The 19036-nt window shown below is 41.8% G+C and overlaps 1 protein-coding gene across 3 annotated transcripts in view; it reads right to left on the reverse strand.

Annotated features, from left to right (window-relative positions):
- The window catches only part of LOC141133402 (uncharacterized), a 218714-nt gene that overhangs the window by 174157 nt on the left and 25521 nt on the right, over positions 1-19036 (reverse strand). For all 3 annotated transcript variants that reach the window (XM_073622776.1, XM_073622775.1, XM_073622773.1), the window contains one exon: positions 13596-14921. In XM_073622776.1, the coding sequence (XP_073478877.1) occupies positions 13796-14878 (1083 nt within the window). In that variant the 5' untranslated portion in view covers positions 14879-14921 and the 3' untranslated portion in view covers positions 13596-13795. Of the gene's footprint in view, positions 14922-19036 lie in introns of those variants that run through there.

Below are 19036 nucleotides of genomic sequence, written 5' to 3' on the forward strand. Positions count from 1 at the left end.
CGCGTTACTTTCTCCTGACTAGGGACTATGCATCACTTACTAACTTAGTCCTAACTAGGGACTATGCGTCACTTACTCCCAACTAGGGACTATGCGTCACTTACTCCCAACTAGGGACTTTGCATCACTTACTTCCAACTAGGGACTATGCATCACTTACTTCTGACTGGGGACTATGCGTCACTTACTAACTTACTCCTAACTAGGGACTATGCGTCACTTACTCCTGACTAGGGACTATGCGTCACTTACTAACTTACTCCTAACTAGGGACTATGCGTCACTTACTCCTGACTAGGGACTATGCGTCACTTACTCCTGACTAGGGACTATGCGTCACTTACTCCTGACTAGGGACTATGCGTCACTTACTCCTGACTAGGGACTATGTGTCACTTACTAACCTACTCCTAACTAGGGACTATGCATCACTTACTCCTGACTAGGGACTATGCGTCACTTACTTCTGACTAGGGACTATGCGTCACTTACTAACTTACCCCTAACTAGGGACTATGCGTCACTTACTCCTGACTAGGGACTATGCGTCACTTACTAATGTACTCCTAACTAGGGACTATGCATCACTTACTAACTTAGTCCTAACTAGGGACTATGCGTCACTTACTCCCAACTAGGGACTATGCGTCACTTACTCCCAACTAGGGACTTTGCATCACTTACTTCCAACTAGGGACTATGCATCACTTACTTCTGACTGGGGACTATGCGTCACTTACTAACTTACTCCTAACTAGGGACTATGCGTCACTTACTCCTGACTAGGGACTATGCGTCACTTACTAACTTACTCCTAACTAGGGACTATGCGTCACTTACTCCTGACTAGGGACTATGCGTCACTTACTCCTGACTAGGGACTATGCGTCACTTACTCCTGACTAGGGACTATGCGTCACTTACTCCTGACTAGGGACTATGTGTCACTTACTAACCTACTCCTAACTAGGGACTATGCATCACTTACTCCTGACTAGGGACTATGCGTCACTTACTTCTGACTAGGGACTATGCGTCACTTACTAACTTACCCCTAACTAGGGACTATGCGTCACTTACTCCTGACTAGGGACTATGCGTCACTTACTAATGTACTCCTAACTAGGGACTATGCGTCACTTACTCCTGACTAGGGACTACGCGTCACTTACTCCTGACTAGGGACTATGCGTCACTTACTCCTGACTAGGGACTATGCGTCACTTACTAACCTACTCCTAACTAGGGACTATGCATCACTTACTCCTGACTAGGGACTACGCGTCACTTACTGCTAACTAGGGACTACGCGTCACTTACTCCTAACTAGGGACTACGCATCGCTTACTCCGGACTAAAGACTATGCGTCACTTACTCCTAACTAGGGACTATGCATCACTTACTCCTGACTAGGGACTATGCGTCACTTACTCCTGACTAGGGACTATGCATCACTTACTCCTGACTAGGGACTATGCATCACTTACTCCTGACTTCTGAGTCACTTTACACCTGACTTCTGAACTCTGCTTTACTAACTACTGACCTCTGAACTCTGCATCCCTTTAAGCCATTGCCAATATTCAGCGCAATGAAAAAACACACATACTTTTTGACATTATTTTTTTGAGGCACTGATGGGTCAGTGTACATGTACCTTTTGGAGAAGCAGTTATCAGCTCTCTTCTCCTCATGCTGTCAACATGAGGAAAGAGGTGCCCATAACCAACTTCTGTTTACATCTCTGATCAGCTGAGAATGGACAGAGCTGATCACGTGGTAAAGAGCCACTTATTGGCTCTTCACCTCAATCTATGATCAGCAGTGTCCTCCAGACACTGTGATCACAGGGCGCACCACCCGCGCCCCACGGCGGGCACGATCACGAGAGGCCATCATATGACGGCCACCCAGAACTAGCCAGCCACGCTGTAGCCATCATTTGGCTATAGCGCAGTCGAAAAGTGGTTAAACACTTGGTCTATTCTGAGCATTGATAGACATAAATTAGTAAAGGGAAATATTTATCCTTTGTGAGGAGGACTTGTCATATTGTAAACATTTAAACAGCTTCTCCCTTGTATCAAAGGGTATCTAAACCCTAAGGCTAGCCATAGAGGATTCATTTTATCCGATAAGGCAGTGGGCTTTTAGGAAAGAATAAATTAATGGATTCCCCAATCCACACATGTGAAGGGAAAGTGTGTTGTCATATCTGCTTAAAAAGTTAAAAAAATACCTGTTGATCCTTGCAGAAATCTTGTAAGCGGATTGTTATCAGTAACATATTTATTAGCTTGCTATGAGAACTGCAGAACTACGCTCCTCTACGTTATGGAGAATAGGGCAGTGTTGGGGTTATGTATTCCCATCTTGTTGTCCTGATATAGAGATCTTTGTGATCCTTTGTCATCCTAGAACTGGAAGTGTGTTACTGGAAAAATCACCAGCAGAAAAAAATATTGAAAAAAGAAAACCAATTCAGCCACTACAACTAATGATAAACTGCAACACATTAACTTTTTGTTTTTACGTTTAGATAAGCTTTAAACCCCTGTCTAATTAGTGATGTGTCCTAACATCTAATGAGAGTGCCAAACAAAAAGTCTGAGCCCAAAAACTTTTAATATTAGTGTTAGTTCATAAATGACAACATAGAACATCCAACATGTGTCTGTGGGCTCGAAGACCTCCTTCTTCAAATCAACAATTGCTGTTTCACTGATTCTGGCTATACCCAATTCTTGGTAATTTGCCTAATTTTTCCTTGTCAAAAGAAGTTTATTGAGTATACAATATTATAAAGATACATAAAGTAAGTTTACAAGGATCTATAAAGTAAGCTCATTGTTTTACAGTAGGGTTTATATAGGTAAATATCATGAAATTTCAAATATTAAACATTGGGTTCACGTAAACCTAAATTAAAGATATATATCATTTCCTTAGTTACTTTTGTAGGTATTTAAATGATTTATACCTACTATACATATTGTTTACAGGTAGAGTGTATATAGGTCAAATAAATTCTGATAATGAGCTTTAATCGTAAGGTGGAGAAAAGGAAAGAGAAAGAAGAAAAAGGGTAGAAAGGCAGAAGTATGGTCCACAAGGTTGTCCCGCTCGTCAGTTTATTATTCTTTTTAGTTCTCTTTGAAGTCTTAGAATGGGTGTCTCTGTAAGTCATTTAATCTGTTACCATGGCAACAGGACAGAGTCATTGAAATTTGACAGGAACTGTTGTTTTATCCAAGGATGCCAAAGTTTTTCAAATTTTGGAATTTGATTTTGATCGATGGCTACCATCTTAGCATGGGACATTGTATTATTCATTATGTGAATTGTTTCTGCTAGTACCAATGTAGGAGATTTCCATGCCTTGGCCACTGTTTGTTTTGCAGCCGTTATTAGTTGGATCATGAGTTTGAATTGAGAGAGTGTTAACCATTCCGGTTTTAGATTAAGTAAAGTTATATATGGATCTGGTTGTATTATTTTTTTAAATATTTTAGATGCAATCACGAAGACTTCCTTCCAGAAGGTTTGGATTACTGGGCACGTCCACCATATGTGTAAATGTGTGCCTATTTCTGGGCATCCTCGAAAACAAAGAGCTGAGGTATTAGGTGAATATTTTGCCACTCTAGCGGGTACAAGGTACCAGCGAGTTAGGACTTTATAATTTGTCTCCAGTGCTAAGATGTTGGGTGAAGATGACTTAGATGTGAGCCATATGTTAGACCAGTCCGTGTCTTCTAAAGTTCGTCCCAGGTCCTCCTCCCACCTCTGAACGTAAGAGGGTCTATTAAGATTTACTACTCCATATAATTGATTATAAAGTGATGAAATTGTACCTTTAGCAAATGGATCTTTTGTACAGATTGATTCAAAAATGGATAATTGGGATAATGGTGTATCCCCCTTTAGGAATGGTGTATAGAAATTTTTGATTTGGAGATATCTAAATATCTCAGAGTTTGGTAGATCATATTTTTCTCTAAGCGATGGGAATGAAAGGAATGATTTAGATGCTATGAAGTCATTTAGTGTCTGAATGCCTGATGTTGTCCAAGCTTTAAAAGAATTTGGGTAGATCCATGCCGGATAAAAGGCCGGATTTCTGATAAAAGAAAGGAGAGGATTGTGTGGAGATTGTAACTGATATTTGGTTTTTAGTTTATCCCAGAGAGATAAGAAGTGTTTAGTTATGGGATTATGAATTTTAAAGCGGTCTTTAGGATCAAGCCATAACAAGTTTGATATTAATAGAGGGTCATTTTCTGAAGCCTCTATAAATACCCATAATGGGATTTCCTGTTTTGCATGGTATTTGGACAGACTGGCCAAATGTGCTGCTCTGTAGTAGTTAGTAAAATTAGGGTATCCCAGGCCTCCTTTATTTTTGGGAAGATGTAGTGTGTGTATAGGTATACGTGGTTTAGAAGAGCCCCATATAAACGAAGTTGCTCTTTTTTGTACTATTCTCAAAAAATAGGAAGGAATTGGAATAGGGAGGACTCTGAATAGATAAAGCAATTTGGGTAGAATAGTCATTTTGATTGCATTAATCTTCCCTATCCAGGATAAAGGAAGTTGCGACCATTGTTTTATTTGTGATCTGTCTTAATACAGGAGGATAATTGGTTGAGAATAAGTCAGAATGAGATGCTGGTAAATGAATTCCAAGATATGGGATTGATTTTTCTGCCCATGTGAATGGGAGTGCAGCCCTAGCCGGGATCAATTCCATGTTTGTGAGCGAAATATTAAGCACTAGACATTTCTTAGGATTAATCATAAGGCCGGATAGGGCTGCAAATCCATCAAGAGCTGGTATTAAGTTAGGACCAGAGACCTGTGGTGATGATAAAAAAAGTAATATATCGTCTGCAAATATACATAATTTGTGTGTAATACCTCCTACTTCAATGCCAGTTATAGTTTGGTTTGTTCTGATGTATTGGGCCATGGGTTCGAGTATAAGGGCAAATAATAAGGGAGATAATGGGCAACCCTGTCGGGTACCTCTTTCGATATTAAAGGCATCAGATTTGTATCCAGCATATTTTATATAGGCTTTGGGTTTATTATATAATGCTTTGATCCATGTTAAAAAGTGGGGTCCAAAACCCCATTTTTGTAATGAATATTGCATATATTGCCAGGATACTGTGTCAAATGCCCTCTTAATATCGAGAGATAGAAAACATAAAGGGATTTTCTGTTTTTTAGCAATATGTGCCAATAACACTGCCCTGCGTATATTATCGCCTGCCTGTCTATTTGGCATGAAGCCTACTTGATCTCTATGTATTAATTTTCCTATAATGCTATTGAGGCGTTTTGCTATTATTTTTGCTAATAATTTAATATCAAGGTTTAACAGAGAGATAGGCCGATAATTCACACAGGAAGTATCATCAGAAAGGGGTTTTGGGATCATACAAACAATTGCCATTAGTGTTTCTTGCCGAAAAGAATGTCCTTCTAGAAGTTTGTTAAAAGTTTCAGTGAGAATGGGAGAGAGTATTTCTGAGAATGTTTTATAGTATAAAGCCGAGTAGCCGTCTGGGCCTGGTCTTTTGTTAAGTTTTAGGTCTTTTATGGCGTTAGCAACTTCATCTATAGTTATAGGCTCATCCAAACTGCTTTTTTGATTCTGAGACAACTCAGGTAAGGTTATTTTTGAGAAGAAGGATTCAGCCTCTGTAGGATTAAATTCATTGTTTGTCTTGTATAAAGTTGCGAGATGTGAGTGAAATTTATGGACTATTGTAACTGGATTACAAGTATAAACATTTTTTGATAATTTCAAACGTATTGGTTTGAAAGATTTGTTAGTTGAATTTAATGCCTGAGCCAAATATGTACCTGGTTTGTTTGTATTCATGTAGAAATTGTGTTTGGAGCGTTTGAGGGATTTATCAACTGACTCAGTGAGAAATAGATCGTATTCCAATCTAGATTTTTCCAGATGAGATTTTGTACTCTGAGATGGATTATCTTGGAATGATATGTAGGCTGCATTAAAATTGAGTTCTAGTTTTTTTGCTAGATTTTTGCGTTCCCGTTTAAATAGTGCCATTTGTCTTTGTATTGTACCACGCAAGACAGGCTTATGAGCTTCCCACAGTGTTATTGGGGAAATGTCTGTTGTATTATTAATTGATATGTATTCCTTTAAAGCTTGTTCAATGGCCATCTGATGTAGTGGGTGTTTGAGCATTATGTCCGGTAAGTACCACGTTGGGTCATGCGCTTTTGGTATGGCTGAGGCTATAGTAATGTATACTGCATTATGGTCAGACCACGGAATCGGAATTATATCTGATGCAATAATTTCTGGTATCATTCCTATTGTTAGAAAAATATGATCTATTCTGGTGAAGGTTTGATGAGGGTGCGAGAAATAAGTGAATTTCTTTTTCATTGGGTTACTTTCTCTCCACGAATCTACCAGATTGTATTTGGAAAGAAGTTGAGAAAAAGGTAATCTAGAGGTTATTTTGGATGGTGTAAAAGGTGATTTATCTAGAAATGGGAGGAGGACCTGGTTCGAATCCCCGCATATTATCACTGTTCCTATTTTGTGTGTATTAATCACTTGTAATATATGTGAGAGGAATGGTGTAGGTTGTTTGTTAGGAGCGTAGTAGGAAATCACCGTGATTGCTGTATCCATTATATAACCCATGAGTATCAGGTATCTACCTTCTGGGTCTTTAATTTCTGATGATAAGGTGAATGGTGTGGATCAGGGGAAATGCAATTAGAGTTCCCCTTTGTTTGGTACAGGCAGAAGTCGTGTAAATTTGTTGATAAAAAGGAGAAATATATTTTGGAGTAGAATCTTTGGTGAAGTGTGTTTCTTGGAGGCATACTATGTGAGCCTTCTTGTTATGGAAAGTACGGAAGGCTTTGGTCCTTTTTTGAGGGACATTTATTCCCTGAACATTCAGGGAAAGTATATTCAGTGGTGCCATGGCAACAGATCAAATAGTTTTGACTTACTTTTTGTTATGCAGAGCTGACTGCGCAGATCAACCTGTGTGGACTGAAGAGATGAAAAGAAACCAGTGAATTCTGGAGTAAAGAGTAAACAAAAAACATATGAGATTAGATAATACATTGTATAAATTATTTTATGCAAGTAATCACAATTTACCCGTGAAAGAGAAAAAATCTCTCTCTCAGGGGAATAAGTGCCTTCGTCACACTCCCACATAATATGGTTGGGAGAATGAGGAGGGCTAATGGGGGTACACGGATCTTCCGCTTACAGGAGAGAAGTGCTATGTCAAAAGACATCAAAATGATGATTCATTAATTGGAGTGCAGAATATGGTTTTTGTTGAAATTATTTATTCCAGGGTGGTTGTATATGGTTAGTCTTGCCCTAGGCTAAATAATTCAGTTAGAAAGGTACTGTTAATAACTTTGGTATTGATGAAGATAGTTTGAATTATTTTGGGATTTTAACCCTTTTAGAGTAAACAATTACATATTTTATTCATATGTAACTGTTAACTCATAAAATTGAGGTTGTATTGCTTCAGATTAGAATAAACAAAAACATAGTTCTAGGAACTAGTTAGGTAATAATATATTTGTTTTAAGAAAAGAAAGAAAAAGCTTCCATTACTTCTGGATTATTGAACATATTTGTCCTAAAAAGTAATAAATCTATTGTTATTACCTGAAAATATATAACTGAACAAGAATTTCCTTATTTCACCTATATATTCTAAGGCTATATGAATCAGAAGTAATAAGAAATATAACTGGAATGTAACATGATCCCACACAGTGTGTGACTATCAGAATGCAGTTACATTCAGTTATAAATATAGGTTTTTTATAGAGAACCATCTCTTAGTATAATAAATGAAGAGATATCAGGAATTAGGATGTCAGTCCATTGAATCTTCTTGGTCCATGGATGATGTGGCATAACGGCCTCTTTTGTGAGAATGATGATTCCCATTTTGTTCTGAAATTTTCTGGGTGCTGCTTGAAGGTGAAGATGATGCCATTCTTCTGCGTGTGGGAGAGTTGCTGCTTGTGGGTTCTGTCAGATTTAATTTTAAAAGGGTTTGTTGTAGTTCATCTGCTGATCTGCTTCTGTAAATTGTACCTTGGTAGTTAAATCTGACTGAAAAGGGGAAGCCCCATTGATACATAATGTTGTGGCGTTGCAGTTCCATTAGTTGGGGTTTCATGGATCGTCTTTTAGTAATAGTAAGTTGGGATAGGTCAGCAAAAATTTTATAATTGTGTCCTTGAAAATTAAGTTCCTTTTTTTCTCTTGCAGCAATTAGTATTTGTTCTTTCGTTCTGTAATAATGAAATTTTGTGATTATATCACGTGGGGGTCCATCTTTCTTTTTGGCTGTGAGGGCTCTGTGTACTCTGTCCAGTTCTAAACGTTCAATAGGGATATCTGGCTTTAGTTCTTGTAATAGAGCAGTAATAGTAGATTGCAGGTCTGTCACAGTTTCAGGTATTCCCCTTATGCGCAAGTTTGAACGTCTGGCTCTATTTTCGTAATCTTCGAGCTTAGTTTGAAGTATTAAATTCTCTTCTTTTAATTGTTCCAATTCTGTTATATTTTCTTGGGTTGTAATTTCAATTTCATGCATTTTTATTTCTAAGGCTGCGGTGCGGTTTCCCAGCTCTCTTATTTCTTTGGTTAGGCTTTTTGTTATTTGGTCTGAGGTTTGTTTTAAAGCCTTATGAAGCATCTTTTCAAATTGTAATAATATTACTGGGGATGCTGAGGAGTCTTGTGGAGAAGTTTGTGAGAGGATTTGTTCTGTATCTGACTCAAATGGAGAGTCTTGCTGTGACATTTTCTGTCTGTGAGAGCGCCCTGATGCTGTATCTTGTGAGGTGACTGGAGCTGCTTCAGCTGCAGTGAGTGCCTGTGAGCTCTTTGTGAGGTGATTTTTATTTCTGCCACGGTTTCCTCCCAGTACCATATTTCCTGCCCAAACTTTCACAGTTTGTTCCCTGGGGCAAAAAGGTTCAAATGGATACCTTTTGAGCCTGCAGGCTCCGCTTTGTCCTTCTCTTCTCTCCTCAGCGGTGCGGAGCTCTAACAATGCATGTCTGCTCCGCTAGACTCCGCCCATCTCCCCCATTTGCCTCATTTTTGAGTCTTTAGGAATACCCTTTAGGGAATTCATAAAGCATAACATAGACATCCTTTAGGATTTCATTGGGGCTCTATAATGAAATTGTCAGTGCTTGCACGCAATTCATGTACCTGTCAGAGACAGGTACATGGATCTGTGGGGGCCGGAAACTTAAGTCATTGTCTATAGTGGATACTTCTTCCTCAGTGCACTCTCTTTCTTCCTATCCACTGGACCCATCACACTTACAGGCACATGGCTGAGGAGTTTTGTAGTATGGGTTGGTGAAGCCTGATGGGGAGCTGAGAGACTAGTTCCACATCAGGTCCACCTGACTGTTGAATGATAGTGCGTGGCAGTGGATGGATCCACTATTCAGTGCAGTCGTGGCTGCCAAAGCCGTGTGCTGTCGATCAAAAGTGAGGCAGACCTAATGGGGAACTAGACAATTCCCCATCAGGCTCTACTCACCCTTTGTCAAAAAAAGCCAAAAAAAAATTCCAACTCTACCTAACGACCAACCAAATTAACCTGTCTAACAGTATGCATTAAAAACAGGGGTTTAGTCTGCACACATTTGCAAATACATGCGTAAGCGACAGGACCCGGCAAGATACCATTACCTGTAGTCCCTACCTCTGACTTTTAAGATGCTCCACAGTGGAAGCAAATTCATTTTGATGGATAGATAGGAGGGCAGATGGGCTGGAGGGAGCCCAACCCTCCTTAAATGTACAGGGGCACACTGAACACCCAGCATATAGCACCACGGCTGCAAAGGTGTCAGTGTGTTACCTGAACAATAGAACAACAGTGCAAAAAGTTAGCCACTGCCCCCACCTATAACTAGCCTTTGCATCAAGGAGCATTGGAGGGCAACATATGTAAAAAAAAAGCCCAGGACAATTCCAAGCTCTACTGACCAACCAGCCTGCGACCAACCGAATCGTCCTGTCCGAAAGTATGCGTTAAAATCAGGTGTTTACTCTGCACACATTTCCAAATACATGCCTAGGCATAGGCGGGCGCAGCCTATTGCATTAGGGTGTGCACCCGAAAGCTCAAGCACACATACGTGTGTGTATATGTATGTATATTCAAAAGTATTGGGACGCCTGCCTTTACACACACATGAACTTTAATGACATCCCAGTCTTAGTCCGTAGGGTTCAATACTGAGTTGGCCCGCCCTTTGCAGCCATAACAGCTTCAACTCTTCTGGGAAGACTGTCCACAAGGTTTAGGAGTGTGTCTATGGGGATGTTTGACCATTCTTCCAGAAGGGCATTTGTGAGGTCAGGCACTGATGTTGGATGAGAAGGCCTGGGTCACAGTCCTCACTCGAATTCATCCCAAAGGTGTTCTATCGGGTTGAGGTCAGGACTCTGTGCAGGTCAGTCAAGTTCCTCCACCCCAAACTCACTCATCCATGTCTTTATGGACCTTTCCTTGTGCACTGGTCCAAATCATTTGGTGGAGGGGGAGGTTATGGTGTGGGGTTGTTTTTCAGGGGTTGGGCTTGGCCCCTTAGTTCCAGTGAAGGTAATTCTTAAGACGTCAGCATACCAAGACATTTTGGACAATTTCATGCTCCCAACTTTGTGGGAACAGTTTGGGGATGGCCCCTTCCTGTTCCATCATGACTACGCACCAGTGCACAAAGCAAGGTCCATAAAGACATGTACTTAGCAGGGCTAGTGGGAAATAACTTCAAGTGCAATGATTCACATTATAACCGTAACTAAAACATATACAATTAAGTGTAACACTCTAAAAAATAAAAATTCCAAAGTGAGAACCTCCCAACTAAAAAGTTGTTGCATTTGAAGTTAATTTGTATTACAATTATCTGTAGAGGAGTTTCCACCATCCCTGCTAAGGCAGCACTGATGAGCACTAATAGGCTGCACTGATTGGCAGCACTGATTGGCAGCATTGATGGGCACTAATTGGTAGCACTGATGTGCACAGATAGGCAGCACTGATAGGTGGCACTGAAGGGTGGCACTGATGGACACTGATTGTCAGCACTGATTGGCACTGATAGGCGGCACTGATGGGCACTGATATGCATTATTGATGGGCTCTGATTGGTAGCACTTATGGGCACTGATGGGCTCTGATTCATATCACTGATTGGCAGCACTGACGGACACTGATTGGCAGTACTGATGGACACTGACTGGCACTGATAGGCAGCACTGATGGGCACTGATAGGCTGCACTGATGGGCACTGACTGGCAGCACTGATGGGCAGCACTGATGGGCACTAATTGTTAACACTGGCATTGATAGGCAGAACTGATGGGCACTGATATGCAGCACTGATGGGCACTGATTGGCAGCACTAATGGGCAGCACTTATGGGCACTGATTGGCACTGATAGGCAGCACTGATGGGCACTGATATGGAGCACTGATAGGCAGCATGTGTTGGCAGTGTTGACAGCATTGGTTGGCACTGATTTACAGCACTGACTGGCACTGGTTGGCACTGATAGGCAGCATTGGTTGGCACTGATAGGCAGCACTGGTTTGCACTGATGGGCAGAAATGGTTGGCACTGATAGGCAGCACTGATTGGCAGCATTGGTTGCACTGAAAAGCAGCACTGGCACTGATTGGCAGCATTGGTTAGCACTGATAGGCAGCATTAGTTGGCACTGGTCTGCACTGATAGGCAGCACTGGTTTGTACTGGTTGGCACTGATAGGCAGAATTGGTTGGCACTGATAAGCAGCACTGGCACGGATATGCAGTACTGGTTGGCACTGATTAGCAGCATTGGTTGGCACTGATTGGCAGCATTGGTTGGTACTGATAAGCAGCACTGGCACGGATAGGCAGTACTGGTTGGCACTGATAGGCAGCATTGGTTGGCACTGATAAACAGCACTGGCACTGATAGGCAGCATTGGTTGGCACTGATAGGCAGCACTGGTTTGCACTGATAGGCAGCACTGGTTTGCACTGATTGGCACTGATAGGCAGAATTGGTTGGCACTGATTGGCAGTACTGGTTGGCACTGATTGGCAGCATTGGTTGGCACTGATTGGCAGCATTGGTTGGCACTAATAGGCAGCATTGGGTGGCACAGATAGGGGAGAGGAGGAGTTTCACATTCAGGAGATCGTGAGAATTGCCAGAGCTGTTCAGTGTATGAAACTGTCAGATAATGACACTGCATGCAGGGAGAGACACCAGCTGTTAAAAGTCAGCGGTGATGTTGGTGGTGGGCGGGACTGAAAAGTTACCAAACACCAGCCAATAGGATGGGTCTGGGCGGGCCGCTACATTTCTCTGGCTCCGCCCCCTCTCTGAAGCAGCCCAATCATTGGCTGGTGTTGGCGCTTGGTCCCGCCCACCCCTGACATTGTGGCTGAGCTGTGATGACTTACAACTCAGCCGCGATGTCGGGGGTGGGCGGGACCAAGTGCTATAAACACCAGCCAATGTTTGAGCTGCTTCAGAGAGGGGTGGGGCCACATAAATGTAGCCGCCCGCCCAGACCCCATCCCACTGGCTGGTGTTTAATGGCCGTTCGGTCCCGCCCACCCCCGACATCACCCCGACATTTTGACAGTTGGTGTCTCTCCCTGCTTGCAGTGTCATTAGCTGACAGTTTCATACACTGAACAGCTCTGGCAATTCTCACAATCTGCTGCCTGTAAAACCGTTCCACAGGCAGCGCGGGCCACACACTCTCTTGGATGCAGCATTTTGGGGCAAATCTCTAGAGACAGCACGGGGTGATTAGGGTGATTAGAGATTCCATGGCTGACAGCTGAATTGGCCTGGCATAGAGCCTGTGCAGGAAGCATACCTGATAACGTCCCGTACAGGCATGCCCCACACTGAGCACTGGCATACCTCTCTACAATAACTCGGAAATGGCCTTAATTACCACCAGTTTCCTAATCTGCAAACTGGTGGTAATTCTTTTCTAAATTATGGCGGCAGTTAAAACTACCTGAATTTGTTGCTCATGACATTAATGTTACCTAAACTGGTGCAAATTCTTGCCTGAATTAGGCACAAGCAGTTCTAAAAAGGGAATTACTATCAGGAAAGTGATGTAAAAGCTTTATTGAATTCCCCTGATTATGTTTAAAGTAGTTGTAAAGTCACAAGGTTTTTTATCTTCATGCATTCTATGCATGAAGGTAAAAAACCTGTGTGCAGCAGCCCCCCCCCCCTAAGCCCCCCTAATACTACCTGAGCCCCCTCTCGATCCAGCCATGTCCACAAGAACCTCCGGGGATTCGCACTCCTGGTCGGCTTTTGGCAGCAGTGGGAGCCATTGGCTCCTGCTGCTCTCAATCACAGCCAGTGAGCCAATCAGGAGATGGAGGGGGTGGAACCGAGCCGTGGCTCCGTGTGTGTGAATGGGCACACAGAGCCATGGGACGGGAGCATGCCTGCTTGGGTGCCCCCACAGCAAGCTGCTTGCTGTGGGGGCACCCAGCAGGAGGAAGGAGCCAGGAGCACCGGCGAGTGACCCGAGAAGAGGAGGATCTGGGTTGCTCTGTGCAAAACCAACTGCACGGAGCAGGTAAGTATAACATGTTTGTTATTTTTATTTTTTAAACAAGGCTTTAATATCACTTTAAGCCCTGAAGGAAGGGTCTTTGAATCCAACACATTTTCTCTACTTGCTCCTAATTAGTAATGTTATCTTTGAAAACAACTTGTTCACTTTTAGAAAGAGAAAATGGCTTCTCTTTTGGGTGAGTCTTTTGATGTTGGGTAAGATTATACTTATGAGAGAAGCACTTGTCACATTCTAAACATCTATATGGTTTCTCTCCTGTGTGAGTCTTCATGTGTGCAGTAAGATTGGACTTACAAGAAAAGCACCTATCACATTCTGAACATGTAAATGGCTTCTCTCCTGTGTGAGTCTTCATGTGTTTAGTAAGAATGGACTTATAAGAAAAGCACCTATCACATTCTGAACATGTAAATGGCTTCTCTCCTGTGTGAGTCCTCTGGTGAACAATTAGAGATTCCTTATATGAAAAAACTTGTTCACAGTCAGAGCAAGAAAATGGCTTCTCTTGCGTGTGAATCCTGTGGTGTTGGATAAGAACATTTCTCTGTGAGAAGCACTTGCCACATTCTGAACATCTGAACGGTTTCTCTCCAGTATGAGTCCTCTGGTGACAGGTTAGCGATGACTTCAATAAGAAAACTTTTTCACATTCAGAACAAGAAAATAGCTTCTCTTTTGTGTGAAGCTTTTGGTGTGAAACAAGACTGCCCTTATATGGGAAGCACTTGCCACATTCTGAACACCTGAATGGCCTCTCTCCAGTGTGAATCCTCTGGTGAGCGATCAGTGAAGTTCTCCATGAAAAAACTTGTTCACATTCAGAGCAAGAAAATGGCTTCTCTCCTGTGTGAATATTTCGGTGTTCAGTAAGGTGCGACTTTTGTGAGAAGCATTTGTCACAAAATGAACATCTAAATGGCTTCTCTCCCGTGTGAACCCTCTGGTGTCGGATTAGGTAGGCCTTCTGTGAAAACACTTGTTCACATGCAGTACAAGAAAAGGTCTTTTGTGCTGTGTGAATAGTTTGGTGTTGAATAATATGATGTCCTTGTGAAAAGTATTTATCACCTTCCAAATTTTTAAATAATGGATTTTCTTCGGTGTGAGCCCTCTGAAGATCACTGAGGTTTGAATTGCAAGTAAGATTTCTCAGACAATCTGAGCTCTGGCCTTCTACTTGACTCATCATAAGTTGATGAAGATCTGATCTTCCAAAAATCTCCAGACAGTCTCTGTATGAATAAAAAAAAATTAAAATGTTTACATGAAATCTTTTTTCAGGGTTAATGATACCACATGTACACCTAAGATTTGTTGTGTAAATGAACAACTATTTAACAACATCAATCACTAAAGATAAAAAAAAAATGTATGTAGCCTTTACTCTTCTATACACAGATGGTGATGAATTTTGAGGATCTGAACCAAAGACAAAGCATTTACCCTCACGTATTCAAATAAGGGTTATAGTTGGAAAATGTTGTCAATCGCACGAATTGCGCACATCTTAAAAGTATGTGCATTTAACTTTTTTCATTCTTTTCACCTGACACTCTTGGCGTCAGATCAAGATGGTCTACTCGAAACTTTACGTCTCGTAATATTACACCTGAGTTTTATATGTCATTTTCTAATTTGATGTACTCAGTTATGTTATTCTTGAAATATGTACCACTATATTTGCATACTCAAGATTATTTTTTTTAAACAAAGTAAAGGCAAACAAACAAATTTGACAAGAAAAGAAAAAAAAAAGATAAGAGGACCTTTGTCATCTCTAATTGACCCACTACAAAACCAGTTGTCAGGGCCTGGACTTGAACCTGGGACCTCTGTTGTGCCTGGTAATGATTCTTCTCACTGAACTACGGGAGATCCTGGACAGCTGTCTGCCTGACCCATTGGACAACCCTGCCTTGTGTCTTGATTTCTGCTGAACCTTGAACACTTTGCTCCTCCCATGAACTTCCTGATTTAAGCCAGGTCTCTGCACTTCCTGTTTGCCAGATTATTTTGCTTTACACTATCTCGCCCCCAGCCTCGAGCTATCTCTATTGCTACTTGGAATCAACCTTGGCTTGTAACCCTTGACTACAAAATTCTCCTGCACCGACCTTGGCATGTGATCCCCGACTACAAAATTGCATCGACCTTGGCTTAGCCTGATGTCTTTGGCTATTGGTCTCCACTCACTACATGTATTCTCCTAACACCAATGTTTTAGAAAATTTGTCTAACAATTACAGAGACTGCTATAAATGCTGGCATGGACTGGGTCAAGGGCAGAGGGAGGTGTTAGCTAGTGGTTGGAAAATTATTAGTAAATTCCACCACGAAAAAACTTGTTTACGTTTACAGCAAAAAAATGCTTCTCTCCTGTGTGAATATTTTGCTTTTCAGTAATATTATGCTTGGGTGACAAGGTCTTATCACAAACCTGAATTAAAACTAAAGGCTTTTTTTTTGCTGTTTTGGATAGAGTGTAGAAGGATTAGAACACCTGTCAGATTTTTAATGCCATCTGTGCCTCATTATGGAGATTCACCCTCTTTATTTGTCTTGTTTACCTGCTATTGCTAAAAGTGAACGTAGAGGAAAATTCTAAATTTTGGGTTGTCCCCAGAACAGGACTAGAAGGTAAATCTTCCAATTGAGACACTAGTTCTTGTGCCCCTGGAGACAACCAGGGATTCCCTCACTTTGGGGTATTTCTACATACTTCCTGTTTTAGCTATGGGTCAGGAAGTGAAAGGGAATGGGACATAGATGGTAAAAATAAAGCTAACAGGGGTTATAACCCTCCAATACTCAAACCAAAAATTAAAAAAACTTTTGCCTTTAGCTCTACTTTAATATCTTAAAAACCTTTATCCTGTGTAACCCCTGTTGTGACTGGCAAGAGACAATTGTTAACCTACAATAATATAAACCATATTTACCCTGTACCTTAAAGTAAATAGTGGCGCTAATGCCTAAATAATATTAAATAAACACCCAGTGACAAGTATTAGGGAACCCATGAGTAAGTTATGATTAAGAAACGCGTCGGGGTGTAGCTGTACAGCAACCGGTAGTGACATTTGATGCTATACCGGAAGTTACGCTCCAAGGTTGATAATCTCGTGTGGGTGAGATACAGAATACACACGTCGGGTCCGCTGTGACCACAATATGCCAGTTCTTGCTGTGGCAAGTGGATATTACTTGCTTTAATCTGATTGATTACATGTAAGTGCAATGTTTGAAGGTTTACTTTTCATTGAATAAATTTATCATAATGTTACTGCACTTTATGAGCACATCTGAGCACTTTATTTCATTCTATGTGGAGAGGATATGACATCTTATATACGATTGGATATTGTTGGATGATTTAACCCTGTGAGTGTCGATGCTTATTTGCTGAGCATGAGAGTGCAAGGCATCTTCATCTGGTGAATGCATTTCTAAAGGGGAGCATCATCACTAAATGCACGCGGTGTGATGGAAGATTGAGGCCCAAAATTTCTATTTTATTTGAGCCATTAAGGCCTATCTTTGAACTGTTTAATCACGGACTATTATTGTATTCACTAATATTACAGTAGCTAACACTTGTCACTGGGTGTTTATTGTATATTATTTAGGCATTAGCGCCACTATTTACTTTAAGGTACAGGGTAAATATGGTTTATATTTGTTTTAGTTCAAGTGGCAGCTTTCTTCATTTCACTATATTATTCCTGGCGCAGTGGTAGGACTTCAAGTATGGGCGTGCTAATCTTGCAGACCATCAGTTTTTAACCTACAGTAATGACTAAAGCTGGCCATGCACTGTACAATTTTCATTTGGTTCCAGATAAACCGACTGAAATTCATTCAGTGGGTGGTCCTTTGGTTACCTCTTGCCTATCATTGAAAAATTGAAGGAGCCAGGCAGAAAATTGTTGGCCAAAAAGTGGCTGCATCCAATGCAGAGGCTGTATGGGTATTCTGACAGCCAGAGGGGCCTACTGTTAAAATACAATAGGCACAATAGATGATTCTGCCATCCGTCCTGTATAGCGTGGATGGAAGAATCTGCTAGTTTCCGTTTTAGTTTTCAGTGTATAGCCTGCCTAAAGATTGGGGACCTTCTGATCTGTTTAGCAATCCATCACAAAATGAACCTCATCATCAATCTTGTTATAAGGTGGCCATAGATGGATCGAATCTTGGCCGGTTGAGATTTGATCCATCTATGGGCTGGCTGGTTGTACTGAAGCCAATCAATTGATCGACTTCAGAATAACCAGCCTGTAGGATTTTTTTTGCATGCGACCACTGCTGCTGTCAGGATTATTAGGCATGTTATTAAAAAAAAAAAAAAAAAGAAACTGACCACTGCATGGGGGATATATGGCAATGCCAAATTAAAAGAAAAAATGTACAGAGGGGAGAGATTCTTTTATTGTGGCTTTGAGAAAGATTCCCGAATTGGTCATTTCAATTTGTGTTCCTGGTTCCTGCTCACCGCTCACCTCTTCATTGCCAATTTCTCTTGTAGCACCCTGATGTTTAGGCAGGACTTCTATCAAATGTAGTTGCCAGGTGATAGTTGCCTTGGCCAATTATTAGGAGATCAATTGATTTCCCCCCAATTCTGCAATTGCTGCACTTTTCTCTTCTGTCACTAGGTAGAATTGTAGCTGGTGACATTAGATAAGACAAGGGCACAGTGAGGACAGATTAGGAATGATTGGGGTGTCTCAGCCAATGGGCAGGGATTTTCTTGGGTCCCTTGGCCTGCTGGGAGAGCCTGTTTATTTAGGTGGAGTCAGGTGATCAGGGTTCTGTGCCGCCTGGACCCCTGTCTGGGTGGACGTGTATTGTACTGCCCTCCGGGCTGCTAGGCCAGAAACCTAAAGCCTAACCCGGGGACATCTGGCTGCTAGGCTGTCTGAGGGCCTATCCAGAAGCAGGAGAAGCAGCGTAGGGTTGGGACTGCGGGCTTGTAGTCCAACCAGAAGTAACGGTTCCGCCAGCCAGGGAATCAGTTGTGGTCGGAGGTAGAAGGGAAGCTGTCACCACTAAGGGACCATCCACCTTGCTACCGGAGACCATTGTGAGTAAGCTGAGGCCAGTACCAGAGCAGACTTCTCACCAGCCAGGGACAGTGAAGAAGTGGGAAAACTTCAGCAAGTGCCAAGTCAGGGACCCAGCGGGACAGCAGAGGTGCCGCTTGCGGAGCATCAGTGAGTGCCAAACCAGGGACCTAACATGTCAATGGGGGTGAAGCTTGAAGAGTATCTGTGAGTGCCAAGCCAGGGACCCAGCAGGGAAGCAGGGGTGACGCTTGAGGGAGATACTGAGTGCTAACAGTGGAAGA

Source organism: Aquarana catesbeiana, linkage group LG03 (genome assembly GCF_042186555.1).
Source record: "Aquarana catesbeiana isolate 2022-GZ linkage group LG03, ASM4218655v1, whole genome shotgun sequence".
Taxonomy (NCBI): Eukaryota; Metazoa; Chordata; class Amphibia; order Anura; family Ranidae; genus Aquarana; species Aquarana catesbeiana.